General features: G+C 46.5%; 1 protein-coding gene across 3 annotated transcripts in view; it reads left to right on the top strand.

Annotated features, from left to right (window-relative positions):
* The window catches only part of USP47 (ubiquitin specific peptidase 47), a 2,970,466-nt gene that overhangs the window by 2,770,141 nt on the left and 182,482 nt on the right, over positions 1-17,843 (top strand). For all 3 annotated transcript variants that reach the window (XM_069623643.1, XM_069623644.1, XM_069623642.1), the window contains one exon: positions 6,364-6,482. In XM_069623643.1, the coding sequence (XP_069479744.1) occupies positions 6,364-6,482 (119 nt within the window). The remainder of the gene's footprint in view (positions 1-6,363; positions 6,483-17,843) is intronic.

Here is a 17,843-nt window from a genome sequence, read left to right as displayed (position 1 = left end):
CACACTACCCAACAATGCCTCTAGATACTTGATCTCTGCCTCAGGGATGACACCTGATCCGCGGTTTAGTATTGGTTAGAATAGGGAGTTATGGCCTTTATAGCCCACACCGCTGGAATGATTGAGCAAATTGAGTGAGGATCATATAGTATTGGTTGGAAATTGTGTGTTGGGAAGGTGAGGGAGCAGGATATAGTTTGGTAGGGATAAAGTTGTTTTGAGGAAAGGATCGGTGTGTAGAATTGGTAGCTTCACCAGAATCTGATGTACATTTTACTATGCATACAGGTACCAAACAGTTTACCATTTTCTGGCCAGCTACAAAGGAGGAGGATGGTGAAGGTATATGTGGAGTTTATGAAAGGGTGGCCGAAGCTGGTGCCACAGAGATTTAAGGATTTAGAGGAAGTAGAAACTACATTAAGACCTGTGATAGATGTGACCAAGAGCTTGCTGATGTTGGAGACAGCGTATAATGGAAAAAGAGAAGCTTTTGAGGTGCCCATTGAATAGCCACAATGTGTAGTGAGCGAGGTGTTTTATGCACCGTTAACAAAGAAGTGTCTGAACAACCTAACATTACCACCACAATATGTCTCCTAGCACTTTCTCTTGTATTGGCATCCTCGTGGTTCTTGGTGGTTTCCAACAATTTCCCCAGCTCCTGCAGTATTTCACTTTCTTGCTGCATTTCTAGCAGGACAAAAGACTGGCTGAGGTCAGGGCCAGACCGAAGAGGAGGCATTGCTATTTTAGATGGTATATGTGCCCGAGAGTTTCTTTTTATGATAGCGAACAATGCAAAGGGAAATCACCACTATTTGGCTTTAGGCAGTAGTTGCACTTTGAGCTTTCTAAAATGGACATGCATGGAAAGACTGCTGTAACAGCGCGTTGGAAGACTTTAAGGTGCACTGATGAAGGCCACCTGGGCCTCCATCTTGGATTATGCTACCGTCAACTCGGACAATGGGACCTTATTCTCAACTGGAAGTACATTATGGGTGTTGGCCCAACACCCTTCACCTGGTCAGACTAGAGCGACTGATCCAGAAGGGGAGGATCACGTGAGGCCGGGAGACGAATCGGGAAACTGAAGATGAACTATGTATATACACAATGAACAGTATTGTTATGCCTTAAGGGGTGGGGGAAGCCGAACGGATATGACATGTATTATGAGGGTCCAGACCATGAGGGAGTATATGGAGACAGTGACTTGGAGGCAGATTGGGTTAGTTTGGGTGGTGGACTGATAGGGTGCTATTTGTTTGAGCGGTTTGCAAACCAGTAATAAACGTTGTCTTGCCCCTTTCCAATAGGACTCTTGAGTTCTTTGTCTGATTTTACATCAAAAGCCCCATACCTGAACTGAGAACCCACCTATACAAAGCAAGTGCAGACCCTAGTCAAAGACGGAAGCCAACCCTGACACCCCAAATACCTGTGATTAGAAAAGTTGTTTAAACTTTCAACTAAGTAGTGCACCTTTGATGTCGTTAAATCAGTTACACCATCCTTCCAAAGCACTGCTGTTTGGATACAGATTATCAGACGCCAATTTGACCACTCAGTCATCCAGAATGTTTTTTTCTACAGTTGGGCACTTTATAATCTTGTAAGAGTGACAGGGTCATGGGCTTGACTCTGTCGAGGAAGGGAACAGGGACCTCCCCCAGTCCGGGATAGACCGCCTAGCAGGATGTATGCCAGAGCTGATAAGTGTGTAGTGAGGGAGCTTGGGGCACAGAGGACCTCAACCCCTAAATGTGCTTTGGTTGATAATGGTGACACCACTATCAATCACTGAGTGTCTTCCAGCCTCTTTTCTGGCTGCAGTTCTCATTTTTCTTTGATTGTAGACCACTTGATCCTGAATGCAATGCGGCAGTGGAGAAATCTAGCAAGCAGCCAGAGAAAGATGCTGAATCTGAGACAGAACCCGGTACTCCAATGCACACCAGCCTCCTGTAATCCTACAAAGAGATAATTTACGACTGTGAAAGCCAAATGGAACATCGGATGAACACTGACTTGAGCAGACTTCACAGACTGCACAAACGATGTGCACAAGAAGGGGTGAGGTAAAAGAGGCTTTTGAGGCTGAGCAGTGTGATGACCCAGCCATGGTGGAAAAAATAGAGTTCGATTGGCCCCATAGTGAGGTGAGGCACAGCACCGGTGGGGTGGGGTGGGGGTGGGAGAAGGGGAAAACCAGTAAATCATGGTTATAAAAAAGCCTGCAGAAACGTGATTGAGTGAAAAAGGTGTTTGGGTGAGGTCTTGGGGTATGGTGGTGGATCGAGAGACCAGGCAGAAAGAGGACTGTGGAGCAGAGTGTGTAGATGTCTACAGCGATTTTGGATGCAAGTGCAGGTAAGGCAATGAAAGTGAGAGAGAGTGGTACCAACTATGAAACAGTAAAAATTAAGTTGAGATTGTGTGATAGTGCGTGTGAGAAATTATAAATTACTCGCCGTCCTTAGTCCCCGGTCCTCTACACTGCATGAGCGTTCCTTCTAGGGGACGGGAGCTTGAATGTTTTTCACCAGAAAAAACCTTCTTCCCCTTTAAATTTAGAGGCACGCGGGGATGCAGCCCTGGGATCATGCGCTGCCCTGGCTCCGCCCTCCGGCGCCACACCTCATTCCCCATAGACGCGTCGACAATCTGTCCTTGAGTAAAAGCCCACGCCTCGCTAGGAGGCTGGGACTTCCTCCACTGCCTGGCTCTCGACGAGTGACCAGATCTCCGACAAAAGAGTTGCTGTCCCAACCTTTGGGAGTGGAGGGGAAGGGAGAGGAGAGGCTGGGATAGGGAGGCAGTACCCCATGGGGACTACAGAGAGGATCCAAGGGTCTGCGAAATTTTGGCACCAGAAATGTGCATGGAGAGCATGCCCACCCCCCACTGGAGACACGTGGACCCGGAGGGGCATGTCATGCCTTCTTTCCCTCTGAGGCTGTTGCTGAGGCGGGGGACTGAAAAAAGCCCTTAATCTCCCCCCCTTCCCCTTTTTGTTGTTTGCGCCGATGCGGAGTCGGCGAACGCCCCTTGTCAGCGTTGCTGTGACTAGGTGTACATTTTGGGCAAGGTCATGGTCAGGATGGATAAAGACTTGGCCGGTTGTGAGCTGTTTTTCTTTTTGACCATCTCCTCGTCCGTGGTGGAGTGGAAGAAGTCACACCCTTCGAACGGAAGGTCTAAGATGCGTTCCTGGACATCCGGGTTGAATTTCGTAGCCCGGAGCCAGGCCGTTGTTCTCATGTCCGGGGCAAGGCAGATGGCACGGCCAGAGGTGTCAATGTGGGCCACGGTGGACTCCATGATGTTCTGCGCCACGATCTTGGCCTCTGCCAATCACGCCTTGAATCGTGATTGGCTCTGTGCCGGAAGCTCTGGGAGGAAATCCGCAAAGCCTCTGGTTAACAGCTGCCAGCATGGCATCCGTGTTGGCTTGACGGAGGTGCAAGGACGCATAGGAGTACAGCTTCTTCCCATACGCCTCCAAGATCTTCTCTTCCTTGCCTAGCAGCGCAGCAGAAGAGGAGGCTGAGGACTGAGGCTTGGAGTATAGTGATGCCACAGCGATCACGGGGGAGTGTGGCTGAGGATGGGCCAATAGCAAAGTGTATCCCCCTGCAACTGTCTGTACTAGACATCCAGGCGTTTTTTCACCGACTGGACTGAGTGAGGCTTGAGCCAACCCTTCTTAGCCAAGGCAGCTACGTTCTTCTGCATCAGGATTCCCGTTCTGGCCACGGGATATAGCATGAGGACTTCTGCGAGGACCCCCTCTGCTGGTTGCTCGACCTCAGGTTGAGGAAGGCCCAAGTACTCTGCCAGCCCTGCAAGACGTTCGTGGAAGGCCTTGGCTGAAGATGGTGTGTCGGGCTCCTCGTCCTCATATGTGTCCACCTGAGGGTACAGTTGGTCCGGGACCGGAGCAGGGGTGCTGGTAGCCGAGGGCTGAGGTGTGGAGACCAGAGCCTCTGGCTCATGCGGAACCGGCTGCACCATCGGTTGGGGGCTGGAGCGGGCTGTTGAGGCTGGACAGGGACCAGGGGCATCTGTACTGGGGCCTGCGGCGCCGGGGCCATTGGCGGGAGCAAGTCCCTATTGGCGTCCCTGAGGATGACCCCCATCTGAGTACATTTCATGAGCCCGAGGAACTGTTCAAAGAACCTGTCCTCGCAGGCCGGAGTGGTGGTAGGCGATATTGACGGGGTAGCGGGTGACTGCTAAATCCGTTGCGGGCCCAGCGCAGCGGACGCAGCGGGAACCTGCCTTGCGCGAAGGAAGGGTAAGCTGTAGGCCACATACCTGGTTGACACCAGTCCCACCTTGACACACGTTCCTCCACCTGCTGCCTTCATTGGATCAGCGTCAGCCGGATGTCTGGATTTTCTGTCACAGCGGCCATTTTGTCGAGCTGCCTTCCATGTGCCTGCGTCGTGTTGCTCGGCTCACTGGTCCCCACTCCATCCAGGTCTATTTAGTGTGGATCATGGGGCCTACCCTGTTCCTCAGGCCGAGGCCCAGTAGGTGTTTCGCGGTCAGCGGATCTGCAAGAGCTCCCTCCACCTGGCTACTCACGAGAAAAGCATGTTTCACGCGGTACAAGTTTGCCAGCTGTTGGCTGGGTCAAGACACCGTAGACAGAGGGCGTGGGGGTCTTTAGTCGGCAAGGCCTGCCACAGGATGGACACCTGCTGAACCCTGTAGAAGTCGACATGCGCCAGGGAGGAGCGTGACGCCTGCGGACCGAGTATGTGAATGATAAAAAGACAGAAGAGAAGAAGTATCTGCGTGTGGAATTACATGGCCGAAGCCAAACCCAGGAGCGCTGGTGAATTTGTCCCGTTCCCGTTGACGCAGAAAAGAGGACTGAGATGTGGCGCTGGGGGGTGGATTCAGGGCAGCACATGCTCCCAGGGCCGCACCCCTGCCGCGCTTCTAAATTTAAACGGGCGGAATGTTTTTTCTGGTGAAAAAGGTTCTGTCTCCCGTCCCTTGGGAGGGGCGCCCATGAAGTATGGAGGAAAGGGGACGGGATGTAAGAATAGGGAGGGTTGTGAGTGATAGAAGAGAGTGAGAGTGTGGAGAGAGAGTTTGGATGGAGGGAGAGAGGGAGAGAGGGAGGGAGAGAGAGAGAGAGAGGGAGAGAGAGGGAGAGGGAGGGAGGGAGAGGCAGGGAGGGAGAGAGGGAGAGAGGGAGAGAGAGATGGAGAGAGAGAGAAAAAAAAGAGGACTTAAAAATAGTTAGAAAAGAGGGTAGAGGCAGAAGGCGGAGTCGAAAGGGAGAGAGGGTAGAGTGGAGAAAGAGGGGCTGAGGGAGAGAAGAGGGGAGGGGTAAAGAGTACAAGGAGGACAGGAAGAGAAAGCGACAAGATCAGGAAATGAGTGAGAGGAGGGATGAAAGGAGGAGATAGTATTAGTAGACAGTCATAATCTCAAACTCTAACTGCGGGGCAACAAGAGAGTAGGGAATTCTTAGAAAGTCCTGAAAGAATGAGGTAGATAACATCTGCACCCTTTGGGCCCTAACCACCAGAGTTGGTTAGATTAGTGCAAAGTGATTACTGATTTGAAGTTGTACCCCTGGAAAAAGGGAAGCCTGAGTTAGGGTGGTGGGAGCCCACAGGAGGTCGAGGGACAAGTCAGGGACACCCCTTAGTTCAGACTCTTGCCGTCTTGAAAATAAAAACCCTTGAACTGTTTTCCTTGAGTTTGTGGAATTATTCAAGCCATTCGTGACATTGAGCATTATTAAAAGGACTATTTCAAGAAGTTGATAATCTGAAAGAGAATACTATTGATGAGTTACTTACCTGTTGTTAATGCTCTTGTAAATAGAATTTTTCTTTTACAATTTCAGAACTACCTATGCATATCCCTCTTGCTTGACCTGGCACATATCTATGAAAAAACATTTGCAGAGACCCCTGTATAGTACCTGAAGGGTAAATGGTTATATCGGTGGCGTAGGTTGAAAACATTGAAAGGTCTCTAGAACCACCCCTGTTAAAGCCAGAGAAGTTTATTATATTGTAAAATATCCTTTAATAACATGGGAATTTCTGTATTGCATATGCCATTGTGTTGGATAACAATTTTCATCTACCATTCTACCTAATTATATCAGATGAAATGAAACACGTTTAAATGAAAATAAATGGTTGTCACTTCAAAATTGGCAAAACTAGCTGTTTCAAAAAACAAATGTTGGTAATTATCCTTCAAAATAAAAACGTTTTCTTCCATTCGCATCAAGCTAGACGAGAGGGAGTGCTTAACAGTACATTGAAAATGTATTGTCACAGCTGTCTGTAATAATGTTAAATACCTTTTCAAAACCTTTAGGTTTCGTCTGCGAAAGAAAACCTGGAAGAACCCTGGTACCGTGTTCTTGGATTATCATGTATATGAAGATGAGATTAGCCTCTCTGGCAACTTGGAAGTTTTCCTAGAAATCCTTGATGGTAAGGGTGAGATTTTCTTGCAACCAAAAAATACTATTTTATAGACTTTAATTGCTCCACGTTTAAACAATGTAAAATCGGACTTGAATGCCTAAACAGGCATGGAGAGGTGTATGGTGAAAAATAGTTTAAATGGATTGCATTCTCCCACAGATTCCTCAACTTGATCGATAGCTATCCAGCGTCAGCTGCTTGGAAATTTGTTTGACAAAGGGCGTAGTGTGTCTCAATATCGTTGACGACTCCTCGTATACGGCCACGCCATTCCTCGATCAGACGTGATGTTGGGCGTCGTATAAAATAATGTACAACACGCCACACACCTCAGTTCCTTTCTTCCTCAAGCTCAGCCAACTATTCAGAACACACTTGATTCTACAATTGGATACTGCATCAGTATGTCAGGGCCTAAACTATCCCAGTTTAAACGCTGAAAGGACTGCAAATCTAAAATGTGTCTCACGGACCCACACACTATCTGTGTGTGATGTCTTGGTGTTGGGCATGATACAGAGCAATGTGATTCTTGCTTGACAATGAACTCGAACTGAAGTCAGGCACAGCTAAACTGGTGTTCAGCAGATTGCCATCTAAGTCTCTGGTGAAATCGCTTCCAAGATCCATCGGAGCACGATACCGAAGGGGCGACTCCTGAGAAACATTGAGACGGACATCGCCATAAGAAATCAAAAAAACTTTTCCATGACCGAATCGTCTGTTGATCCTACGTCAGTGACCCCATATACAATGAGCATGCACGCATTTTAAAATGGAGCTGAAACTCTCCCTGTCAAGACATGCATAACAGAGTAGTAAAATGCTGGCTATGAATTCAATCTGACACATTCCAACTGGTACACTCAATTTTGGAGTTGGGTAACAAAAACTGCATGAATAAGAAGGAAATTGACAGGTAAGAGAGATAGCTTGACATTTTCAGGGACTTTTCAGAGGAGTACTAAGGATCAATTTTATTTAAATAAAGAGTTCTTTATGTCTAGGATTGCATGCAATATCACAAGCTTATGGATCTGAAGAACTCTATATTTAAATTAATAAGTGGCTATTTGTGGCTATGGTTCAAGGGTGTTTATTACAGTATATGGAGCAGGAAACAAAGGATTTGTTTTTAACTGAGGTTACTTGGGAAGGAATCATCAGAACATCGGCTTCTCTAAAGAATCATTGTTCAGTCCTCCCTTCATTCCCTTAAACCCTTCTTTTCTGTTAGCTCCAAATTTACTTGGTCTTTAGGGTTTTAAGTGCACCACACTTGTTGGCTGTTGAGGTTTCTTGCTCGTGTTTCGTAAATGTTGGCATGATGTCCCACTTCTGGCAAAACTGGCACCACAATCCTTAATGCTTTGGATCATCTAAGCCTGGGTTCAGACACGTTATAGTTCTTCAGCAAAATTGTACTTCATCCTGAGGTGGTTGGGGTTAACCCCTTGCTGTAGGTTACGAGGGACCGGTTTAGGTACTACTCGTTCACCAGGCTGCGAATCTCTCCATGAGTTCAGGTTCAGGTCTTAACTAGCCCTCTTCCTTGCACTCTTTCCTCAGCCACCTCCTTCTTATCACTTCTGCTGTGCTCCTCTTTGGGCTTTGCTTCCTTTCTCTCTTCTTCCTTCTCTCTCCTCAATGTTTCACCATCCTCAAAACTACTGCTTCTCCACTCCTCTTTTTCTTCTCTTGTATTCTTCCACCACTGGTGTTCCACTGCCGCCCCCTCTCTCCTCCTTGTCTCTCATTCTCTCTCATTCCCTGTCTCCTCCCCACCTTATTACTATTCTCCATTTGCTTTTTTCTTTCTGCGTCTTAAGACACTTTCCAGAACTTCCGGCCTATTATTCCAGCCTTTTTTAACACAATTAAGTCCATTGTCTCTGAGGGCTGTGAAGGCCTCCTGAAGTAGACACAGGCAACTGAAAGTTTGGGCTCTAAACTTTTATTAAATAAAGAGTGTTGGAGAAAATATCTGCTAAGGTGGTATTTCTCTACCTAAATAAAACGAAGCATAGTCTGTGTCAAGAATTCCAAAGTAAATGTCTGTCTGTGTCCAAAACCTATACTTGCCCTCTCATCTCTAATTGTATACAATTTGTAGGGATGTTAGCCTAAAAAATGAGAAGTGTTCAAATAAAAGTTCAGAGCTTCTTAATGCTCTTGGTTGGAAAAGGGTTTCCCTTCCCCAAGGTTCAAGATAATTCATGTTACAGAAAAGAGGGGTTCCCTTCCCCAAGCTTTCAAGTCTCTCAACTTTCCAAAACAACACAATTCCTGGGATACTTCCCCGCTCTTCTGGCTTGGTTACTTTTCATCAATTTCAGTTCCTTAATGTCAGATCACACAAGTTTTCCTTTATTTAATCACAAGCTTATAAGTGATTTAAGTGGCTTTTCCTAAAGTGGGTGTACTCAGTCTAAACACAGTTGTTTGACCACACTTCCACCCATTACAGGTCACGCAACCGACACACCTACTTGCTTCTTCATCATGGGCACGTTGCCACTGTTTTAGCTTCACAGTAGTGCTTGACTTATTCTCATTTCACATCCTCTTTCTGCTTGATCATTGCTTGTTTTGGCACCATTCACTGGCTGCACTTCCACATATTCTCAGGGTTCTTGCCACTGCTTATTCTCTGCTGTTACACAGTTCTTTGCATTTCTATGGCACTTGCCAATGCTTGCTCTCACAGGTTATACAGTTCCTTTTTTATCAGGTAATTGCACAAAACTGCTTTCAATCGGACCAGTATTCAAAAAGACTCTTTATTTAAATCAGCGTAGATAAGGGTTGAGCGGGCACAGCTAGTTTTGATTGGTTCTTATTTGTTCCAGAGTGGTGGTGGTTGTTTGTAATTGGTGTTTTAATGGAGTGCAGCCCACCGTGCCACCATGTAGGGCACAAACTATAATTGAAGAGAAGAAAGAGACCTAGGCTCATTAGCCGTCTTTGTGGGCCGCACACCCTTGATACCCACTAGGGGTTTGAACAAATTTGTGATGTTTGTACAATTCTTTTGTCAAATAAACACTTAATACTTTCTCAAAATAGTTTGTCACGTGTTTAATCTTAAATAATTGTATATTTGTGTCTGGTATTACCAGGGTACTGTTCAAGCAAATAACTGACTGATTGGCCAATGCATTTCGAATGTAACATTCTTCGGCAGGGCCCAGTCTGATTACAGTATTAACCCTTTAAGTGCCATGGGTATTTCCCCCCAGTGCCAGGGCTTTTTTTGGTGATTTCGGTATGCGGTCATTCAATGTCTTGTAACTTTTTTGTTACATGAGGTATCTTGGCCAAATTTGGCTCCTTTTTTCCCCACATGTAGGCGGACGTAACGCCACCCAGGACTCCTAGGTTGCTGTGGGGGTGGGGGGGGGGGTGAGAGAAAATAACCAAAAAGGGGGAACATTTTGGGGTTTTTCAAAAAAATGCAAATAATGATGTACAAAGAAGCCTGTGGTTTTTTCCTTGTAAGAGCTAGGAACAAATGGTTTGCTGTGCTGAGTTCCCCAATTTCCTGGATTTCAAGAACAGGTTGAGTGGAAACGTAAAAACATTATTTTGATGTGGTTATCAACTGTTTTGTGAGAGGTAGGCGATTTTGGCCATTTTTGCCAATTGGACATGCATGGACGGAATGGAAGAAAAGGGTAAAAGTTGACAAAATTCCAAGTTTAGGAAGGTGTGATTTGCGTTGGTCAGGCAACAACTAGGTAGGGGAAAATGCCATAGATTGGGGGAAAAGCGGGAAAATGACTGAAAAAAAGGTATGTGTTGGACATGGTTGGCTTGGTACGGCAATGGCTTCTATGAATTTTGAGAAAAGCAATGCTCTGCTACATTCCCCCGACTCTTGCAGCTAGAAAAGCACACATTTTTTGTAGTGTTTTACAAAACGAGCAATACCACAAGCTAAACACTGAGCCATGTTACACAGGAGTTTTATGCTCACGGCCTGAACAGACGCACTTAGCATGTGTAAATCGGGAAAGCCAATGTGGTGAGGAACGGCAAGCATCCATTTTTTGAAAGAGCACAGGCAGACCTTTTCAAGGGTAGGTGACTTGTGCAGGTTACAAAAGTGTATGGTGCCTAAAGCAGCGACTAAATGTAGGTCACATTTGGGAAATGAAAGGGTTGTGTGACAAAGGGCACCAGCAAATGGGTCAAAACGTTATGAAAACCACACAAACACAACAAATGTTATATCTTTGTGCATCCCCACAGGTGTCCCGATGAAAACGGTACCTCCCATGTGTGGATGCACCTAGCTGGGCGCCAAGGGGAAAGCCTAAAACACAAGTAACCCCAAGTCTGTTTTCACACCTGAATTTCACACTTTCTCCAGACAAGCGCAACATACAGATATGGGCGTTGGGTGTCCAAGTCACCAAGGAAAACCGGGAACCCCATGCATTTCCGAAAAGAGGACACCCGTGGGAATCCGCAGAGGTATGATTTGCGCAAATCGGCCAAGAATTTATTACCCAGACACCCCCGCAAAGTCCGAAATGTGGGGAAAAAACACATTTTCTGCACATTTCGCTCGGAGCACCCATTGAAACACGCCCCCAACAACACATCGCCTACCGTCCCATGTACCCACAGGTGACCCGATGAAAACGGTACCTCACATGTGTGGGTGCAACCACCTGGGCACCAAGGGGAAAGCCTAAAACACAAGTAACCACAAGTCTGTTTTGACACCTGAATTTCAGACTCTCTGCCGACCGGCACACCATACAGATATGGGCCTTGGGTGTCCAAGCCACCAAGGAAAACAGGGAACCTAATGCATTTCCAAAAAGAGGACACCCGTGGGAATCCGCAGAGGTATGATTTGCGCAAATCGGCCCAGAATGTATTACCCAGAAGCCCCGGCGAAGTCCGAAATGTGCCGAAAAAACCCACATTTTTCACTTTGTCAGGGGTTCTGGGTAAAACATTCTGGTACGCTTCTCGCAAGTTGGACATCTGTGGATTCCTACTGGTGCCCTCTTTTCAGAAATGAATGGGGTTCCCAGTTTTCCTTGGTGGCTTGGACACCCTATGCCCAAACCTGTAGGTTATCTCCTCAAACCCTTTTGTGGTTATCAGTGGGTTAGCCTTTTCCCTTTGCGGCTAGATTGGTGAACCCACACATGTGAGGTACCTTTTTCTTTGGGGCACTTGTGGGAACGCGGGAAGGTATGACATCTGTTGTTGGCAGCGTGTTTCGGTGGTTGAGCAGAGTGAAATATCTGGAAATTGTGTTTTTTACCCCCAAATTTGGAATTTGCCGGAGGTTCTGGGTAGTAGATTCTGGGCCGATTTGCGCAAGTCAGACCTCTGTGGATTCCCATGGGTGTCCTCTTTTGGGAAATGCATGGGGTTCCCTGTTAACCTTGCTGGCTATGACACCCTAGGCCCAAATCTGTAGGTTGCCCACATGAACAAAATGGGCAGTGGCGAAAGGCTTGGGGTTACCAGTGGGTTACCCTTTTCCTTTTGCGTCCCCGGTAGGTGCACCCACACATGTGAGGTACCGTTTTCATCGGGATACTTGTGGGGACGCGGGAAGGTAGTCCATGTGTTGTTGGCGGTGTGTTTCGGTGGGTGGCCAGAGCGAAATGTCTGAGAATTGTCTTAATTTCCAGGCAATTTCAGAGACATTTCCCTGTGTCCTCTCACCGAAACACGTCGCCAACAACAGATATCATACCTTCTCGCGTTCCCACAGGTGTCCCGACGAAAAAAGTACCACACGTGTGGGTGCACCTACCGGGGGCGCAAAAGGAAAAGGGTAACCTGCTGGTAACCCCAAGCCTTTCGCCACAGCACAATTTGTTCATGTGGGCAACCTACAGATTTGGGCCTAGGGTGTCGAAGCCAGCAAGGGAAACAGGGAACCCCATCCATTTCCCAAAAAAGGACACCCCTGGGAATCCACAGAGGTCTGCCTTGCGCAAAGTGCCCCAGTTTTTATTAGCCACAATCCCCGATAAAGTGTGATATTTGGTGGGAAAAAACACAATGTTCACTTTGTCTGGAGTTCTGGGTAATAAATTCTGGGCTGCTTCGCGCAAGTCAGACCTCTGTGCATTCACACGGTTGTGCTCTTTTGGGCAATGCATGGGGTCCCCTGCTTACTGCTTACTGTGAGTTAAAGATGCGCACAAATAATGTAAGTCAATCATGACCTGATAGATTAATGTTTTTCAGAAACGCTGTTCTGGTGATGCGCTCGCCGATCAATCATGGAAAGCCGTGTGTGCTGTAACGAGCACAGAGATGATCTCAGTGATGCTGTACTCGTATAATTTCAGCGAGGACAGTAATGTAAGATTTGTTATTTGAAAACGCTTACCTGATCTAAGGCACAAAGAGTTTAAACGCACGTCCGTCCTATGTTTGTGCGGTGCTGCCCGTGGCGATTGTACTGCTATTTTGAGATTACAGATGTCTAGGCAACGCGTACAAACAAGATGGCCACGCCATATGTACGTGGCGGCCATCTTTGGTTGGGAAAATAAGTTCTTAATCTCTGCGTAGTGTGCCGAATCTTAAATATTTGCATCTTTAAGTTCTATCTCTGTACATGCAATAGTTATACCGAATCCTGGATGTATGCATCTTGAAGTGTCACAAAGAGATCTAAATGTTATAAATGAGTGCACCTTTTGACCTCTATATGTTCGCTGTATCATATGTTCGCTGTATGATAGAGTTGCACAAACTCACACGAAAACTTAAATTAAAAAGGTATTTTTTGCTGAAATGGAAGAAGAAAACATCAGGACACGAGCACAACCATATGTAGTCGAATTCAAACCCAAGAGCACATTTGTGGCACCTATTAATGTGCCCTCCATCGACATCTTTGAAAAGATGGTATTGACAGACCTAATGAAAGTCCATTTTGGCACACCTAAGAATAGAAACCTGAATAGAGAAGAAATGGCAATTATACAAGGATTGTACACCGACTATAATATTACAATAACACCTGCTGACAAAGGAGGAGCCTTGGTACTGCAAAATACACAAGACTACAAGGCAGAATGCAAAAGACAACTGGATGACCAGACAATTTATGCTAAAATAGATCGAGATCCAACAGAAGAAATACGAGAAGACCTTAATATCCTACTGACAAAAGCAGAATAAAGAGGATTGATCTCAAGAAAAACAAAAGCATATTTACATAACCCAAGACCAACAACCCCACATTTTTATCCCTTACCCAAAATCCACAAGCGCATAAATAACCCTCCAGGAAGACCAATTGTGGCAGCAACAGGAGGACTACTACAACCCCTTGGCACATATATCGACTATTTTCTGCAACCGATCATCCAAAAAACAGACATACATAAAAGACAGCACACATGTCTAGAATATCCTTGATGAAATCCAATTGAAAAAAGGTGATATCCTGTTCACAATTGATGTAAACAGCTTATATATAAGCACCCTGCATTATCTCGGACAGGAATCGGTCGAATGGCTCCTCCTACGGGAAGGAGATATAGGAGCAGTCAAAGAATTCTTACTTCCACTACTCATCTTAATTTCAACTAACTCGTATTTCAAACATGACAAAGAATATTATCAAAGCATTGAAAACCTGGTTATTCAATAAATATTAACCGCTCAAGCCCCACCCTCCCATGACCAACTACACTGCTTAGGGCAGCCGCAGTACTGCAAATAAGGCTGAAACAAAATGGGAGGGGCTAACTGACCAATTGGAATCCGGTATATGACTACATGATATCTTGTAACCTATGTATAAAGAAAAATGTATTATTTGTATTGTAACTGCAACATTGTATAATAAGGAGTTTAACTCTCCTGTATCTTTCGCCGTGATACCCTAGGGTTTGGGCGAGTAACAAATGTAATAAATAAATAAAATAAATAAATAAATCTCCAGGTATCAGGCACGGCCATGGGTGCGACAATGGCCCCTCATATGCCAACGCATTTATGCATCGCTTCGAAACCAGCCATATTCTTGATAAAACAGAATGGAAAAACAAATTGAAAATATGGCTACGCTATATTGATGACATTTTTGGAATCTAGCAAGACACAAGACAATCATTAGACCCATTTTTGTTATACATCAACAATATAGAGCAACGTATTCTATTTACTGGCAAAGTAGGCAACTCAGGAATACATTACTTAGACGTTAAAGTCAACATAAACAACCAACAGATCACTACTTCGCGGGGGGCGCTGTTGCGCACATCGTAGATGGCTGCCTGAAAGGAGAGCTCCGGCTCAATCGAAATCCTTTACTGAAATAAATCCTTTCAGCGCCGTTCCAGATACTTGAACACGAAAGATCCATGTAGAGGAGATCCATCTGTACAAATCCTGGTGAAATTGCGGGCAGAAGTGCAGGGAGTGCTGAGATATCTGGCTTGAAGTTTCCAGCTGCAGGGAGACACTGGCACAGCCGCGCAGCAGCTCCATGCGACACTGACGGGGTGTCGGAGGCGCTGAGAACAGGAGGCGGGCTGCATTGGGGGAGGGGCGGCACTGCGACTTTGGAGTGCGATGCCGGAGAAGAGACCGCCCCGGCCTTGGGTGGCTCAGCGCCGCCGGCCTGTGCCTTACATGGCTGTGGCCGTGGAAGAGGGGGAAAGAGGAAGCGGAATGCCGGAAGGGCTGGGCTCCGCTCCCGCGTGTGCACCTCGGCTGCCGCTGGGCCTTCCCACGCCTCCCCGCACAGAAACACGTTGCTGGCGGTGCCCCGGAGCAGGCGGACCAGAACGGCAGCCTCTGGAGAGGCGCACACGCTTTCCTCACATCAAGTAAGTGAAGCGGGCGGTGGGGGAGGCCCCGGCCGGCGGTAAAGATCCGAGGTTGTAGCTCTTCCCAATATAGAGAACGAGGTGGGGGAGCCCCCCCCCTGCATAAGACATCATAAGCCAGTACTGGCATTTTGAGGAGGATCCTGGGACTACAACACACGAGAGACAGCAACAACTGGAGAAAAAAAAGCACATGTGAAGGGCCAGATGCCTCAGAATATCCTGAACAGGGTGGTTGAGGCCAGGTGACTACCCACTGGACACTACTCCTATTAATACTAAACTGTGCAGAGGTGCATTCCACTAGGGAACCCAACTAGACTGTATACAGAGAGCTAGGCTAAGAAGAAACAAACGAGTGGGAGATAAAGCACCCTGTGCACAGGAGGAATAACGTGGGAACATTTCCTGGCTCTCCTCTCTCCGCTGGCTGAATAACAGTTGCCATCCTTACGTGGGAGAACACAGTCCACTCTCACACCTGTAAACCACAACACATGGGCCGCACTGAGAAGAAGGGCACAGGAGGGAAAAAGACCGGCCCAATGGACTCCTTCACCAGCTCCCAATCGCAGGGCACGGCCGGGGTGCCACAAGCACTCGATAGACAGGAGGAAAGATCTCTTAGACCACCTAGCAACACTGGTACAGAATGGATTTATGGCGGTGAATGTCAAACTGCTAGACATAGTGGCAACAATTGGATCCCTGAAAGCTCGAGTGGAGAAGGAGAGCACGCGCATTACAGAAGCTGAGAATACAGCGTTACTGAGATCATCTCTGTGCTCGTTACAGCACACACTGCTTTCCATGATCGCTCGGCGAGCGCATCACCAGAACAGGGTTTCTCAACACATTCATCTATCAGGTCAGGATTGACTTACATTATTTGTGTGCATCTTTAACTCACAGTAAAGACACGCAACACGTATCGTAATAAATACACATCTAGTTGACCGCACAATATTATGATTATGCATGACACTAGGAAGGCTATAATGATAACAAGAGTGGGAATCACAGAATTTAACCCGCATGCACTTTATTACGTGGAACACAATAATGGAATGATAGAGTTTTGATACGCATGAAATCTAAATTTCACAAGGTCTACTGTATTGTAGCACACAACTAATAGCACCGTTGTTCACCATAGAAAGTGAAAGAGTCTGAAGATCAAAACAATAATCTATGCTTTCTTTAAAATGTTTCTTCACATGTTTTCCTGATCTGTTGTGTCTTCTCCCTTATGGGTACCCTGTAATGTTGGTAATATTATGACTTTAATGGATTACTTTGTATGTTTTGGTTTAAATATGGTACACAGGTTAATACTGTAATACTGTTAATACTGTAATCAGACTGGGCCCTGACGAAGAATGTTACATTCAAAATGCATTGATCAATCAGTCAGTTGTTTGCTTGAACAGTACTCTGGTAATACCAGACACAAATATACCATTATTTAAGATTAAACACTTGACAAACTATTTTGAAGACGTATTAAGTGTGTATTTGACTATTTGACAAAAGAATTGTACGAACATCACAAATTTGTTCAAACCCCTAGTGAATTTCAAGGGTGTGCAGCCCGCAACGACGGCTAATGAGCCAAGGTCTGTTTCTTCTCTTTATTTAAAACAGTCACTTTGTAGAAACCAGCAGTTTTCTCCGGCCCTCTCTTGGCCTTGCAAAAGCTTGCTTAAAATCACACCTACATTTAATTCACCCTGAGATTTTGCTTGGCTCCAGGTTAGCCTTCCTTTCATCTATTTCACATTTCGGTATTACAAAACCTTTCACTCTGTTTGCTTAGCAGTTGTGTTTCATTGTGATTATCAAAAGTATTCAGTAATGTAGAGGCGCAGGTACACCCGTATACCCTAGGTCCCGCCCCTCACAGCCGTTATACTGGAACAACAGGAGAAGAGCTGCATGTGGAACCCCCTGTGTTGTTCCTAAACCGCACCGAGGGCATGAGACGTTTTCCTACGTCCCGTCCCCTTTCCTCCATACTGTATGGGCGTCCCTCGCTAGAGATGGGAGATGGAACCCTTTTCACCAGAAAAAATCTTCTTCTGATTTAAATTTAGAGGCACCCACCGGCGCCACGCCTCAGTCCTTTTTTCCGTGTCCACGGGAATGGACTGCTTTCACTGATGCTCCTGGGTTTAGCTTCGGCCTTGTAATTCCATGTGCTCTTCCCCGGATATTGTCTTTTGTCTTTTAGTCTTTCATCAGGTACTCGGTCCTCTGACGCCGTGCTCCTCCCCGGCGCATGTCGACGTCCTTGGGCTTCAACAGGTGTCCAGCCTGCAAAGGGTTCTTCCGTGCGTCTGACCCCCACACTCTTTGCCTGCGCTGTCTTTGCCCTGGCCTTGACCACGGCTGGGAGGGTTGTACGGCGTGTGACACGCTTAGACTGCACGCTCTGAAGAACAGGTTTGCTCGGTGGAGAGAGCTCTTCGAAAGATCGCATCCAGCGGACTTGAAGAGCTTCGTCAGACACAACTCAAGGCCCAAGGTAGGGCGACTCTTC

The sequence above is a fragment of the Ambystoma mexicanum genome, chromosome 11 (assembly GCF_040938575.1).
Source record: "Ambystoma mexicanum isolate Mex_15411 chromosome 11, UKY_AmexF1_1, whole genome shotgun sequence".
Taxonomy (NCBI): domain Eukaryota; kingdom Metazoa; phylum Chordata; class Amphibia; order Caudata; family Ambystomatidae; genus Ambystoma; species Ambystoma mexicanum.
The sequence above is the reverse complement of the archived record's forward strand: the minus strand, read 5'-3'. Positions and strand labels throughout refer to the sequence as shown.